At 51.1% G+C, this 12,369-nt stretch overlaps 3 protein-coding genes across 3 annotated transcripts; 2 read left to right on the top strand and 1 right to left on the bottom strand.

Annotated features, from left to right (window-relative positions):
• Nucleotides 1–56: 56 nt before the first annotated feature.
• Nucleotides 57–3,146, bottom strand: Cideb (cell death inducing DFFA like effector b). The gene is made up of 5 exons (XM_042686344.1): nt 2,992–3,146; nt 2,578–2,722; nt 1,191–1,340; nt 780–970; nt 57–604 (listed from the first exon to the last, which is right to left on the bottom strand). The coding sequence occupies exons 1-5, from the start codon at nt 3,030–3,032 to the stop codon at nt 472–474; spliced, it is 660 nt and encodes a 219-aa protein (XP_042542278.1). The 5' UTR covers nt 3,033–3,146; the 3' UTR covers nt 57–471.
• A 2,558-nt stretch (nt 3,147–5,704) lies between these two features.
• Nucleotides 5,705–6,781, top strand: Ltb4r2 (leukotriene B4 receptor 2). Its single transcript, XM_042686340.1, has one exon. The coding sequence runs from the start codon at nt 5,705–5,707 to the stop codon at nt 6,779–6,781; it is 1,077 nt and encodes a 358-aa protein (XP_042542274.1).
• A 2,598-nt stretch (nt 6,782–9,379) lies between these two features.
• Ltb4r (leukotriene B4 receptor) lies at nt 9,380–11,479 on the top strand. The gene is made up of 2 exons (XM_042686341.1): nt 9,380–9,507; nt 10,182–11,479. The coding sequence occupies exon 2, from the start codon at nt 10,191–10,193 to the stop codon at nt 11,259–11,261; it is 1,071 nt and encodes a 356-aa protein (XP_042542275.1). The 5' UTR covers nt 9,380–9,507; nt 10,182–10,190; the 3' UTR covers nt 11,262–11,479.
• Nucleotides 11,480–12,369: the final 890 nt, after the last annotated feature.

Below are 12,369 nucleotides of genomic sequence, written 5' to 3'. Positions count from 1 at the left end.
ATTTAGTTTGAAGCCAGCCTGGTCCACATAGCCAAATCCTGTTTTTTAAAAAAATCATTGGTAAACATTTTTATGTTTTTATTGGAAATGTTTTTCTTTTTTAGGAGAAAAATATGAAGATAAGAAATCTTCAGGTAATGTCAGGGCTATCATTGCTTGGGGATCTTAGGAGTTAGTATGGATCTAGAGGTAGCAACAGTCAGGATAGGATTGGGATATGTGAGGATAGGTTTGTGGCCTTTCAGAGCGGGCGGGAGGGTGGAGATACATGTAAAACAGCATTCTTCAGAAAAAGGTACAGACTAGAGGAGTAAGGAACTATGCTGACAGGTTCTGTTAAGTGGGATCAGAGGACAGTGGGGAAAAAATCAAGTGAGTTATCTAGCTTTCACTATCTGCAGGTCCCAAAGCATGATGTCATAATCTTCTCAATGTATCTCATGGAATGAGTCAGGCTAGAAGCTCAGCACCTCAGTAAGAATGGAGGCGACCCTGCCGGTGCCACTGCTCAGCCCCCTCCACTATGTGGCGAATGGTGGAGGAAATTCCCAGCAACATATGGCCCAGGCCTTGTAACAGTGAGGAGGTCCAACGAAGGAGCTCTCTGAAAGGCAGACACACACACAAAAAAGCAGATAATTAGGGGAACACAGAAGAGGCAGTGTAGCTAGGGGCTGGGAGGTTTGCATAAGGGAGAGCTAGCTTGATAAGTGAGTACAGGAGATGGAATTACAAGGATAGCTGTAAAAGATGGAGTTGTATATTTGTTGATCTCTGACCTGAGTACTTTCTTGGGACCAACTCCTTGAAAGTCACAACTCATGGAGTAGAGTCCATAGAATGTGGCTTGGACATTCAGGCTGCCAAAGAGGTCTCGGGGACTTTGCTTGTATACGTCAAAGGTGATGCGTGCGATGTCCTTGCTGTGCTTCGGTTTTTCTCGGCCCAGGCCATATGTCAGCACCCTGCTCTGTAGGATACTCCCATCAGTGCAGTAGACCCGCATTCACTGATAGCTCCCACCAACCCCTTGATACTAGGTCAGATCCCCATATCCCCAGACATCTGCTACATGATGCGTTTGACAACTCCATAGCGTTTCCAGTTCTTCTGCCTCCAAGATCAGAGTTAGGCTAGAGAAGCTTGGAAGAGACTGAAAAGTTTGGTAACTATCCCAGCATGGGCTTTACCTTGGTGGAACTCCAGCTCTGCCCCTGCTCCAGCACCATCAGGCATGTGTCATCTTCCAGCATCTGGAAGAAGTCTTCACTCTCCACTGCAGTTCCATCCTCCTCCAGCACCAATGTTAGCACTCCATGCAGCAGCAGCATCTCCTGTGCCTGTACCACAGCAAGAAGAAGGAGGGAGAGGGCAATTAACCCATGGTCTCTTTTTAGTTGCCCAATATCCATCAGTCACCCCTAGGCACTGGTTGATACACCAACTCAACTTTCTGGTGCTCTCCCTTTGAAAGGTGGCAGCTCTCTATGTTCCCCTCCTCTTCTTTCCCTCTAAGCCAAGACTCCTGCTGGTTTGGAATTCAAAAATCTAGCTAGGAGCCAAACTAGATGCTATGCTTGAGCCCAGGGATTCAGACCGGACTGAGCAACTTTAGATACCATCCAGAAAAACAATCTGTACTAAGATCTTTTGAAAAACATCCACCTACAATATCATACCACCCTTTCCTACTCTTAGTTCTCCACAACTATTTCCAGCGTTTCTAACTTTTTTTTTTTTTCTGGGTCTGGTCGTGGGGCCTGAACTCTGGGCCTGGGGGCTCTCCCTCAGCTCTTCAGCTCAAGGCTAGCGCTCTACCACTTGTGCCACAGCGCCACTTCTGGCCTTTTTTTTTTTCTTTTTGCTTATGTGGTGCTGAGGAATCGAACCCAGGGCCTCGAGCATGCAAGGCAAGCGCTCTACCACTGAGCCACCTTCCCAGCCCCCGTTTCTAACTTTTTGAAGGCCTTACTGTGTGCCAGGTATCTGAGGATTTTTGTATGCCTGCTTTTATTCCTTTAATAACACTATAAGGTATCTCATTTCCATTGTACAGATAAACAGGTTTTGTTAAAAGTTGAAGAGCTCCAAGGTTTGGCAGGAAGTAGCAAAACCAATTTGGATTGAATTTTCATACAAATCACCTTTTTATATTGACTTCTGAATTCCATCCTTCCAGCTCTTCCCACTGCTTCATTACTCCCAAAGAAAATAAATTGTCAAGCACCAGTGGCTCTTGCCTATAATCCTAGCTACTCAGGAGGCTGAAATCTGAAGATCACTGAAGCCAGCCCAGGCAGAAGAGTCTGTGAGAAATACCTCCAATAAACTAAAACAGCCAGGAGTGAAGTGTGACTTTAGCAAAAGGAGCTCAGGGACAGCACCCGAGCCCTGAATTTAAGCCCCAGAATTGCCATACACACAAAAATTTACCCAAATGCAGTGGTTCACGGGGCTTGTCCCCTATATTTGAAAGTTATGTGACCTCAACCCCTTCTATACCATCATTCTAGGCTGTCACTATTCTAGTCCTTTGTCTGCCTCTACTGCAGTCACCCAAGAAGTTGCCTCACTCACCTTATCTAGCAATTCCCCATAAGTGGCTGCTGTCAGGCCTTTCCGGATTGTCCGCTTGTGGTCACAAACACGGAAAGGTCGCTGGGGTGGTGGAGCTGAAGTCCAGACCCTTCGGCCTAACTCCGAGCTAATGTTAGACACTGACCTGGTAGTTGGGAAGGAAAGGTCCAGATGGGGTGAGGGGTGTGGTAATTCTAGGGGTGGGATGGCTGAAGGACTTAGGGAGGGTCCTAGATTTTCAGATAAGCCAAAGAGGTTATAGAATTGGGGTGGGGAGTAGTGGCTCATGAGTTGGGACAGACCTGTAGAGTGGAGAGGAGGATAGGAAGTAAGACTCCTAGGGGCTGAATGTTTTGCTGTCCCACCTGCCGGTATCCCTAGTATTAATATATAGAGAGGAGGATTAGAAATTACCTCAGTAGGCCATTGGGATTTAAGGCTGAGAGATACTCCATGGTAGAGGGAAGGAGTGGGAGAGTTGCTTCCCCGTGGCTTCAGAGTCGGGTGATTGTCTGCTGTGCAGGGGCTAAAGTGTTATTTTTCTGTTACAAAGCTAGGACCTTGGTGAGGTAGGAAATGACTCAAGCCTGGACTCTGGCCCCCTTATGCCTGGCCAGTAAGGACAGAGTCCAAGGGGGAGGGAAGGAGGAGGGACTTGGAGGGGTGTTGGAAGTAGGATGGCCAAGCACATCCATAGAAGCATGAGTGTGTTTGGTGAGAGTAAATTGGAGCTATGTAAAGAAAACAGAATGTGACCTCTAGTTTTTAATATCTTTAGAAATTTCCAGTGACAAGTTTGTGGTTCTCACCTTTAGAGAAGCTGCGTTACATGTGGTCTGCAGTGTGTGTGTGTGCTGCCACCTACTGGGGAAATCATAAGCTGCAGCCTTAGTGAAGAAAACAATTGAAGAGGTGGGAGCTTGGGTAGAGCTTGGAGGAAATGAGAGGCTAGCACTGTGAAAGCAGTGTGGGAAGGATTGATCAGGATCCATCTTTCTACCAATACCAGCCCTGGTAGCCTCTGTATAGGCTCTCCCAGTTCCCCACCTTGCTTTCTGGGTCCTGGCTGAAAAACAAAGTGCCTTGACTGCTCTGTGACCCAGACAGCAGCATTTCCCATGCAGACTTGCTTCTAAGCAAGGCATGGAAAAAGATGTTTGGGTTGTTGCTCCAAACCCTAAACCAAACTTGTTAAAGCCACATAAACTCTGCTCTGATGCTTTGTGGTGGAGGATGGGTAGAACATCTCATCTTCCTGTCTATGGGGAGGACACCTGCAGCCCACTCTGCAGGTCCACTCCGTAAACAGATGCATTGCTCTGGCATTTAGTGTTTCTTCAAACTCCCCAAATGGCCCTATTTGGGGATATTATGAGGCACTGTCTCATGGGAACTGTTCTACCATTGCTTTGAGGTGTGTGCGTTAGGAGCTTCAGTGGATAATTCAAATGCTTACAAGTTCAAGGACAAGTGGAGTGGCATTGTGCCTCTTGAACAATCTTCAAACAATGGGTCAAGCCTCTTTTGTCTCAGACATTCCATACACTTTTTTTGGGGGGGGGGGTCTGGTCATGGGCCTGAACTCTGGGCCTGGGTGCTGTCCTTCAGCTCAAGGCTGGCGCTCTAGCACTTGAGCCACAGCACCACTTCCAGCTTTTTTTCCTGCTTATGTGGTGCTGAGGAATTGAACCCAGGGCCTCATGCATGCAAGGCAAGCGCTCTACCACTGAGCCACCTACCCAGCTCCTCCATACACTTCTTAGAGGTTGCTAATGCCTCTCAAAGGCTCTTACTGGCTTTCCTCTTCCCAACTTAATCTTCTCCCTCCCTCTTGCTTTCTCATTTGACCTTCCAAATAAAGGATAGCCTATCCCACCTGAGTCCTTATCTCAGGCTCTACTCTGGGGGAAATCAAACTGAATGCTCCCAGTGTCCTTGTTCCTAAGGAAGCCCAGTTCTGTCTGTTGACTGGGCAGATGCCTTCCCCTTCCCCCTACCCTACTGATCTGCAGGCCCCTCTAAAATCTCATTCCCAGTCTGCCCGATGTCAAGAAGAAAGTGTTTCTTTTCTCTATGTGTCCTCCCTTCCCTCCTTCCCTCCTTCCCTATCTGGGCACAGCTCAGTAATTGGCTTCATGGTTACGTTTTGACTTCTTAACCACACTATCAGCCCCTTTACCTTCATGCATATCTTGTTTACCCCAGGACACTATTACCACCATGCCTTCCACTGAAAAACTGGCATTGACAGCCCAATGAAAGCCCAAAGGATAGAGGATTTGAACAGGGTCCAAAGCAAAAGATAGGCGAAGGTAGGCTAGGAGGTAGGAAAAAGGGTCTCAGCAGAGGCTGAAGATGGCAGCTAGGAAAGTGAGTTGTCACCTTCTCTGTGGAGAACATAAGTACTATAAAAGGGGCTGGAAGGACTGCAGTCAGAGATGGGCAAGTGGGGTGGGTGAGAGCAGGCCCAGGGTCAGGCTTCAGCAGACTGCTTCACTCCCCTCCACAGCCAGGACACCTTATCTGCATCCCTTCAGCTTTTCCTGTTTCCTAGGGAGGCGGGCTCCCACATGCCTGGGCCTGTTAGTGATGGGAAGCAGTAGGGTGAAGGAGGGGCCTTAGGAAAGGTTCAGGATGAGTACCATCTTGTCCCTCTGCATTCTTGCCTCACCCTCTCCAAATGTGACAGGAACAGGCACCTCACACACTGCTGCTTCACCTTTCAGCCTCCCTAGGCCCCCAACTCTGCCTGTTCCCAGCTGGGTAAGTAGATCTGCCCATGCCCTGGTACTCTCACTATCCACCATTGCCCTGAAGTATACAAGGGCTGGGCTGAACAAAGTAGGGCCAGGCCAGAGAGGGGTGGAAGTGGAGATAGTGACCGTTTGGTCTGAGGACTGGGTGGGGCTGGTATCCCTGGGCTCTGGGAAGGTGTCAGGAGTGGAGGAGGTCAGCTGACATTCAGAGAGCAAGGGATCTAGACTCAAATGTGCGTCCTGGAGGAAGCATGCTGCAGGGGAAGTGGTGAGTGGGTCCGCTCTCACCTAACATTGGAGGTAATGTGGGCATCAGTCTCAACCCTGAATTGCCCTCTTTAGTGCTTTCCAGCTCCGCTGAGGAGAGAAGCATGTCCGTCTGCTACCGTCCTCCGGGGAACGAGACTCTGCTGAGCTGGAAGGCCTCGAGGGTCACGGGCACCGCCTTCCTACTGCTGGCGGCGCTGCTGGGACTGCCGGGCAACTGCTTCGTGGTGTGGAGCTTGGCGGGCTGGCGGCCCGCGCGAGGGCGACCCCTGGCGGCCACACTGGTACTGCACCTGGCGCTGGCCGACGGCGCCGTGCTGCTGCTCACGCCGGTCTTCGTGGCTTTTCTGATGGGGCAGGCCTGGCCGCTGGGTCTGGCGGGCTGCAAGGCGGTGTACTACGCGTGCGCCATCAGCATGTACGCCAGCGTGCTGCTCACCAGCCTGCTCAGCCTGCAGCGCTGCCTGGCGGTCACCCGGCCCTTCCTGGCGCCCCGGCTGCGCAGCCAGGCCCTGGCCCGCCTCCTGCTCTTGGCAGTCTGGTCGGCCGCTTTCTTGCTCGCGGTCCCAGCAGCCGTCTACCGCCACCTCTGGGGCGACCGCGTGTGCCAGCTGTGCCACCCGTCGCCGGCGCACGCCGCCGCCCACCTGGGCCTGGAGACGCTGACCGCCTTCGTCCTTCCCTTCGGGCTGGTGCTCGGCTGCTACGGCGCCACCCTGGCGCGGCTGCGGAGCGCGCGCTTGGGCTCCGGGCGGCGGCGGACGCGGGCTGGGCGGATGGTGGGCGCCATCGTGCTGGCCTTCGGCCTGCTCTGGGCCCCCTACCACGCCGTCAATCTGGTGCAGGCGGTGGCAGCCCTGGCTCCGCCTGAAGGGGCCTTGGCCATGCTTGGCGGCGCAGGCCAGGCGGCGCGGGCCGGAACCACCGCTTTGGCTTTCTTCAGCTCCAGCGTCAACCCCGTGCTGTATGTCTTTACCGCCGGAGATCTGCTGCCCCGGGCTGGACCCCGCTTTCTCACGCGGCTCTTTGAGGGCTCCGGGGAGGCTCGAGGGAGCAGCCGCTCTCGGGAGGGCACGATGGAGCTCCGAACTGCTCCTAGGTTGAAAATCATGGGGCAGGGCGGGAGCAATGGAGACCCTGGGGGCGGCCTGAAGAGGGGCAGTCAGGAATGGGATCCTTAACTCTAAATCCTACCACCAGGCCTGCCCTTTCCTACCACCTGCCATGCCTCGGGAACTCAGCACTGTGGAGCCTTTGAGACTCTTCTCTGATTACCGTTTGGATGGGATTGGGAAGGATTGTTATACACCTGGGGCAGGCCCAGGTTCTACCAAACTAGGGATTGTAGGGGTGAGGAGAGCCTATGTTAAAAAACGAAACAAAACAAAAAAAAACCTTGTGTGCTTGCAGGCTGGCAGGTATCCACGTGCAAGCATTGCTTATTTGTTGCCAATAGCATTGTGAAATAGACTGCTAAGCCATTTGATGATGGCTTAAGTGTGCTGTTTGGTGCTTCATCATGCTTGAGTTGTACTGAACCCACCTAGTTCCCGTTCGGGCCAGGTCACTGCTGGGTAGTGGCATTTTCCTCTCTCCACCCAGGTTGCCTGGTTTTCCTAGGCATATCCATAGACCCACTCTGAAAATAAAGTGACAAAGAGAAGGGAAGGTATAGGACTTTGGAAAGAGAGCAGGAGTGAGACCCTCTGGAGTCTATAAAGGCTACCTGAGGAAGAAACTGGTCTGGAAGGAGAAAGTAGATGTGTTGGGTTCCTGCTTAGCTTATGGTTGGGACAGTGGAGAGACACACAGTGGCATACACAAATAGCATAGGAGTTGAGCCTGAGACTGACTTCTCAGGCCATCAGACCCTCCCCAGTGAAAAAACATTTGACTTAAGAGGCAGTCCAGAAGCCAGTGCTTGCTCAGCCAGAGGGTTTGAGGGTTGGGGATGAGGCTTTATGGGGTATGGTAGGAATGTTTGGAATAAAGGAAATTGCAAAGGAAGTGACATCTTTCCTTTTTTCTCCCTACTAGATCTACTTTCTCCCCCATACTCTCCCCCCCCCCCGTGTCTCTCTGTGTCTGTGTCTCTATCTCTCTCTGTCTCTTTGTCTCGGTCTGTCAGTCTCTTCTTTCATTTTCCTCTGGTGCTTAAATTCAGGGCTTTGGTACTGTCCCTTAGCTTTTTCTGCTCATGGCTGGTACTTCTCAGGGGATGTCCATGGCCATACTCATGACCAATCTGTACAATTAGCCCAGAATGTCCTCAGTTTTAGCACTAAAAATATCCAGTGCCCCCAGAAAATGAGATTGCTCACTTAAGTAGTTACCTTGCTATTACCTCAGGCTCTGCTTCAATGACTGCTCATGTTTCCAGAAAGAGGCCAAGAGAGGGAAGGAAACCTAGTCCTCAGAATAATGCCAGAAACACTAAAAGTGAGGTTGGAATGAGCTCTTGAACTAAGGAGGCAGGAAGGATACTTAAGGTGCCTAGTCCTTGGTGGGGGAAAACACCCTCAAAGAAGATGGGATTGGGAGCAGCTGGAGAGAGGAAGAGGGGCAACCAGTCAGGGACCCTGGTTGGCCCTGGAACTCTGTGCCCAAACAGGCTTCTTCCTGTCCCAAGACTGCTCTAAGGTCAAGGTTCCCTAACTTCCGCTGTTATGTATTCCACACCCGGTGTGGTCAGAAAGCCCTTCCTCAATGTTGTCTTCAGTTCTTGCTGTGGTTTCACCCTTCTTTTCATCATATCCTCTGCCTGACATGTACTAGGCTAACCCTGCTCAGGCTTTTCTCAATGCAGAGCATGTAGGAAAGCACTGAAAGCATGGGAATGCCAGGGGTCTCTCAGTGTCACAGATGGTTTCTTTCCATGTTTCTGGATTCTTCTTGTAGCAAGGCTGCTGTGAAGCAGCACTGTCTCCACACCCTCACTTCCGTTCCTCATGCTCTGCCCAGCTTAGCTCACTCTACCTTTTCTCTGACAAAGGTGGAATTGGACCACCTAAGACTGTGGAAATGTAGGAAATAAGTGGTAAGTACCAATTACTTGCTGAGCACTGATTTCTCAAATTCAGCCTTGGCAAAATAACCACACAGTTGCCACAAGACAAATGGCTATGGGAAGGAGAAGAAACTGGCATTCTGTGAAATCAAGGAATTCACTTTGACTGTGGCCCCTACCAGAGACAATGAGAACTGTTGACTTTGAATGAAACTAACTCTTCTAAATGAAGAAAGGGATGGAAAGTGCCAGGCGATGGCCCCTTTTCATAACCCAGATCATGACTTGAACGGAAGCCAAGAACAAGGTGCTGACCCATCAGTTTACTGACATACGATCTTTAAATCATAATACCACACTCATACCTAGACTCAAAACCTATTCATAGCTTCAAACTACACTTCCCATTAGTCTAAAAATCTATATTATGTGCAGCAACATTTTAAAGTGAAATATACAGAAATTTTTTGGATGCCAGAGTTCTAGCCTTTCAGTCTGAGCTTGTTTCCCTCTCTCACTATTATAGAATTCATTACTCTGTTCAATTCTCTAGTCTGGACCTGCATCTTGACACCACACCCCAGCCAACTCATTCCCTGCACCCCTCTTTCCTCTCTCATTGCCCCTTTCTGGGCTTTTATCATTTAGCCCTACCCCTGAAGAGACCTACCTTTTGAGTTGCTTGATATGCAGATTATCCTCTTGGGGGTGAGGGTTTCAGCCCCACCTTCAGGAAGACAGACTTCCCCCTCCAATGCTCTGTGGTACTTCCTCTCTGGCTGATTTAGCTGATAGCACCCAGACCTGAGGCAGAGCCCCTGGAACCGGGACACCTCCAGGGATCGATGACATTTGCTCTCACCTGAGAATTATCAGCTTCCAATCAGTACCTTGGTACTTGTAAGTATTTAGGACCGTGTGTGTGTGTGTGTGTGTGTGTGTGTGTGTGTGTGTGTGTGTGTGTGTGTGTGTGTGTGTGTGTGTGTGTAGAAGGTAGATGCAGCCTGGAGAGATGTAAAAAAAAATCTCCAAAGAAAGCCCACCAGTGTAAAAGGAGTTGAGAAGATTTATCTTCAACATCTAGCCATGAACTGCTCTTTATCCTTGTAGTTCATGGTGTACCTTGGTAATCTCCAGGGAGAGCAACTAGGTGATTGGTTGGAAAAGTTAATTAGGTTGAAGACCAGAAAGCCTGACAGGAAGCAAGGATTGAGCTAGTCATTCAAGGAGTGCAGCACTGGTTGATGAGGAAAGCTCCCAGTTGGTTCTGGTTTCATGGTGTCCTAAGGGAAAGAGACTTAAAAAGATCTGGAAATGGGTGCTGTCACTGTTGTTGTTGCTGCTGTATATTTTGCAATTGGGTCTTTGGGCAGGAAGGAGCCCCTGGACCAGTTAGGAAATGAGTCTTTCTGCTCCACCAGATCTCCTTAAGACAGGTCAGTTGGCAGTGAAGTAGCAGTATATGTTGGGAGCTCCTGGTGCTCGTCATAGACATAGTATTCATGGTGTGTCCATGGGTGCCAGGTAACCTTTGGCTCTCTATTTTCATTCATGTATCCACCCTCACTTCCCAGGTCTCTGAGATGGCCACAAACGCTACGTCTTCGGCAGCATCCTTCTCCGTAGGTGTCAGATTCGTGTCTCTGTTGGCTGTTGTCCTGCTGTCAGTGGCGCTGGCGGTGGGGCTCCCTGGCAACAGCTTCGTGGTATGGAGCATCCTGAGAAGGATGCGCAAGCTCTCTGTCACGGCCCTGCTCGTGCTGAACCTAGCACTGGCTGACCTGGCTGTATTGCTCACGGCTCCTTTTTTCCTGCATTCCTTGACCCACGGCTCCTGGAGGTTCAAATTGGCTGGCTGCCTCCTGTGCCACTACGTCTGTGGAGTCAGCATGTATGCCAGCGTCCTGCTGATCACCGCCATGAGTCTGGACCGCTCGCTGGCAGTCGCCCGTCCCTTTGTGTCCCAGAAGGTGCGCACCAAGGCGGTTGTCCGGTGGGTGCTGGCGGGGATCTGGCTGGTGTCCTTTTTGCTGGCCACACCGGTCCTCAGGTACCGCACAGTAAGCTTTGGATTGAACAACAAGAGTCTGGTTTGCTTTCCCAAGTACCCCAGCGATGGGCACAGAGCCTTCCACCTGCTCTTCGAGGCCTTCACCGGCTTCCTGCTGCCCTTCGTGGCGGTGGTGGCCAGTTACTCCGACATCGGGCGCAGGCTGCAGGCCCGGCGCTTCCGCCGCAGTCGCCGAACTGGCCGTCTGGTGGTGCTCATCATCGTGGCCTTCGCCGCTTTCTGGCTGCCTTATCACATGGTGAACCTGGCCGAGGCAGGCCGCGCGCTGGCCGGCCTGGGTCCGAGGTCCGGGCCGGTGGGGATGCGGCTGACGCTGGCTCGCAACGTGCTCATCGCGCTGGCCTTCCTGAGCAGTAGCGTGAACCCGGTGCTGTATGCATGCGCCGGCGGCGGCCTGCTGCGCTCCGCAGGGGTGGGCTTCGTCGCCAAGCTGCTGGAGGGCACCGGCTCCGAGATCTACAGCACTCGCCGTGGGGGATCCCTGGCCCAGACTGTGAAGAGCACCCCTGTCCCTCCAGAGCCGGACACCACCGAGAGCCTCACGGCTTCCTCCAACTCCCTGAAGAAAAACCAACTGATCTAGACCAGGTGGAAGGATGTGCGTTCTCCTCCTCCGGGCAAGGCCCCACGCTTGCCTGACCCAATTCTTCACCCAGAAGAGGAGGAGAACCTGCAGTGTGGGGAGATGTGGGGGACAGGGCGTAGCCGAAGCAGAGGAAGGGCTGGGCGAGTCAGCACATTGCGAGAGCATGGTCAGGCCTTGCTCCTGGGGTAGCTTTGCAATTAAAACCGAAGTCTGAAATTGGATCAGTCCTGTGAGGTGTGTGTTATGGGGCTTTGAGGTGCTCGTGGATACCTTGGTGGGTTCCCGGTGAACAGCTGAGAGCTAAGTCCTTTAGATACCTATGAGTGACAATTTTGGAACCACGTCAGGATAGATGACACCTTCCCCCTTTCCCATCCTTTTGAGTGATTTTGCAATTGGTGATCTATTGATCCCACTTGGAAAGCACACATCCCACAGATTCCTAGAAAAGATAGTCAAGGGAGACCACCCATGTGGTCACTCTAGATTGGTGACTCAAAGGACTTTCACAGAAGATAGTGTGTCTTCTCTGAAGTCTGTGGTTAAGTACCATTGTCAGTCTGACTTCATCTTCCTGTAATCTCTACCTTCTTAGCTGACGTTTCTCCATTGTCTTCCTTCCCACCATCTGCCAACCAGGTCTCAGTTGAGACCACATCTCACTTGAGACCCACCTCTACCCAGAATTCTCTACATCTGCATCTGCCAGCCCCATAAGACATTCTAGTGCAGGTTGATCATGGTCAACCTCAGGAAATAAGGTTTCTTAAAGGTGAGAAGTAGTGGGGCTCAAATGGCTCATCCTAGCTACTCAGGAGGCTGAGATCTGAGGATCATGTTCAAAGCCAGTGTGGACAGGAAAGGCCGTGAAACTCTTATCTGAAGTGGTACAGCACTAGCCTTGAGAGAAAAAGACAAGGGAGAACTTGAGGCCTTGAGTTCAAGCCCTCGTACTGGCACCAAAAGAAACAAACAATATTGGCACCAAAATAAATAATTTTTTAAAGTGAGATGGATGAACCATTACTTCCTAGGGGTGACTACTGCTGTTTTAGATAACCTAGCTTTGTTCTGACAATATTTTAGGAAGATGGTTAAGGAAGTC

This window comes from Dipodomys spectabilis, unplaced genomic scaffold, assembly GCF_019054845.1.
Source record: "Dipodomys spectabilis isolate Male_0828 unplaced genomic scaffold, ASM1905484v1 ptg000097l, whole genome shotgun sequence".
Lineage (NCBI taxonomy): Eukaryota > Metazoa > Chordata > Mammalia > Rodentia > Heteromyidae > Dipodomys > Dipodomys spectabilis.
Note: the sequence above shows the minus strand (reverse complement) of the source record. Positions and strands in the feature narration are given on the sequence as shown.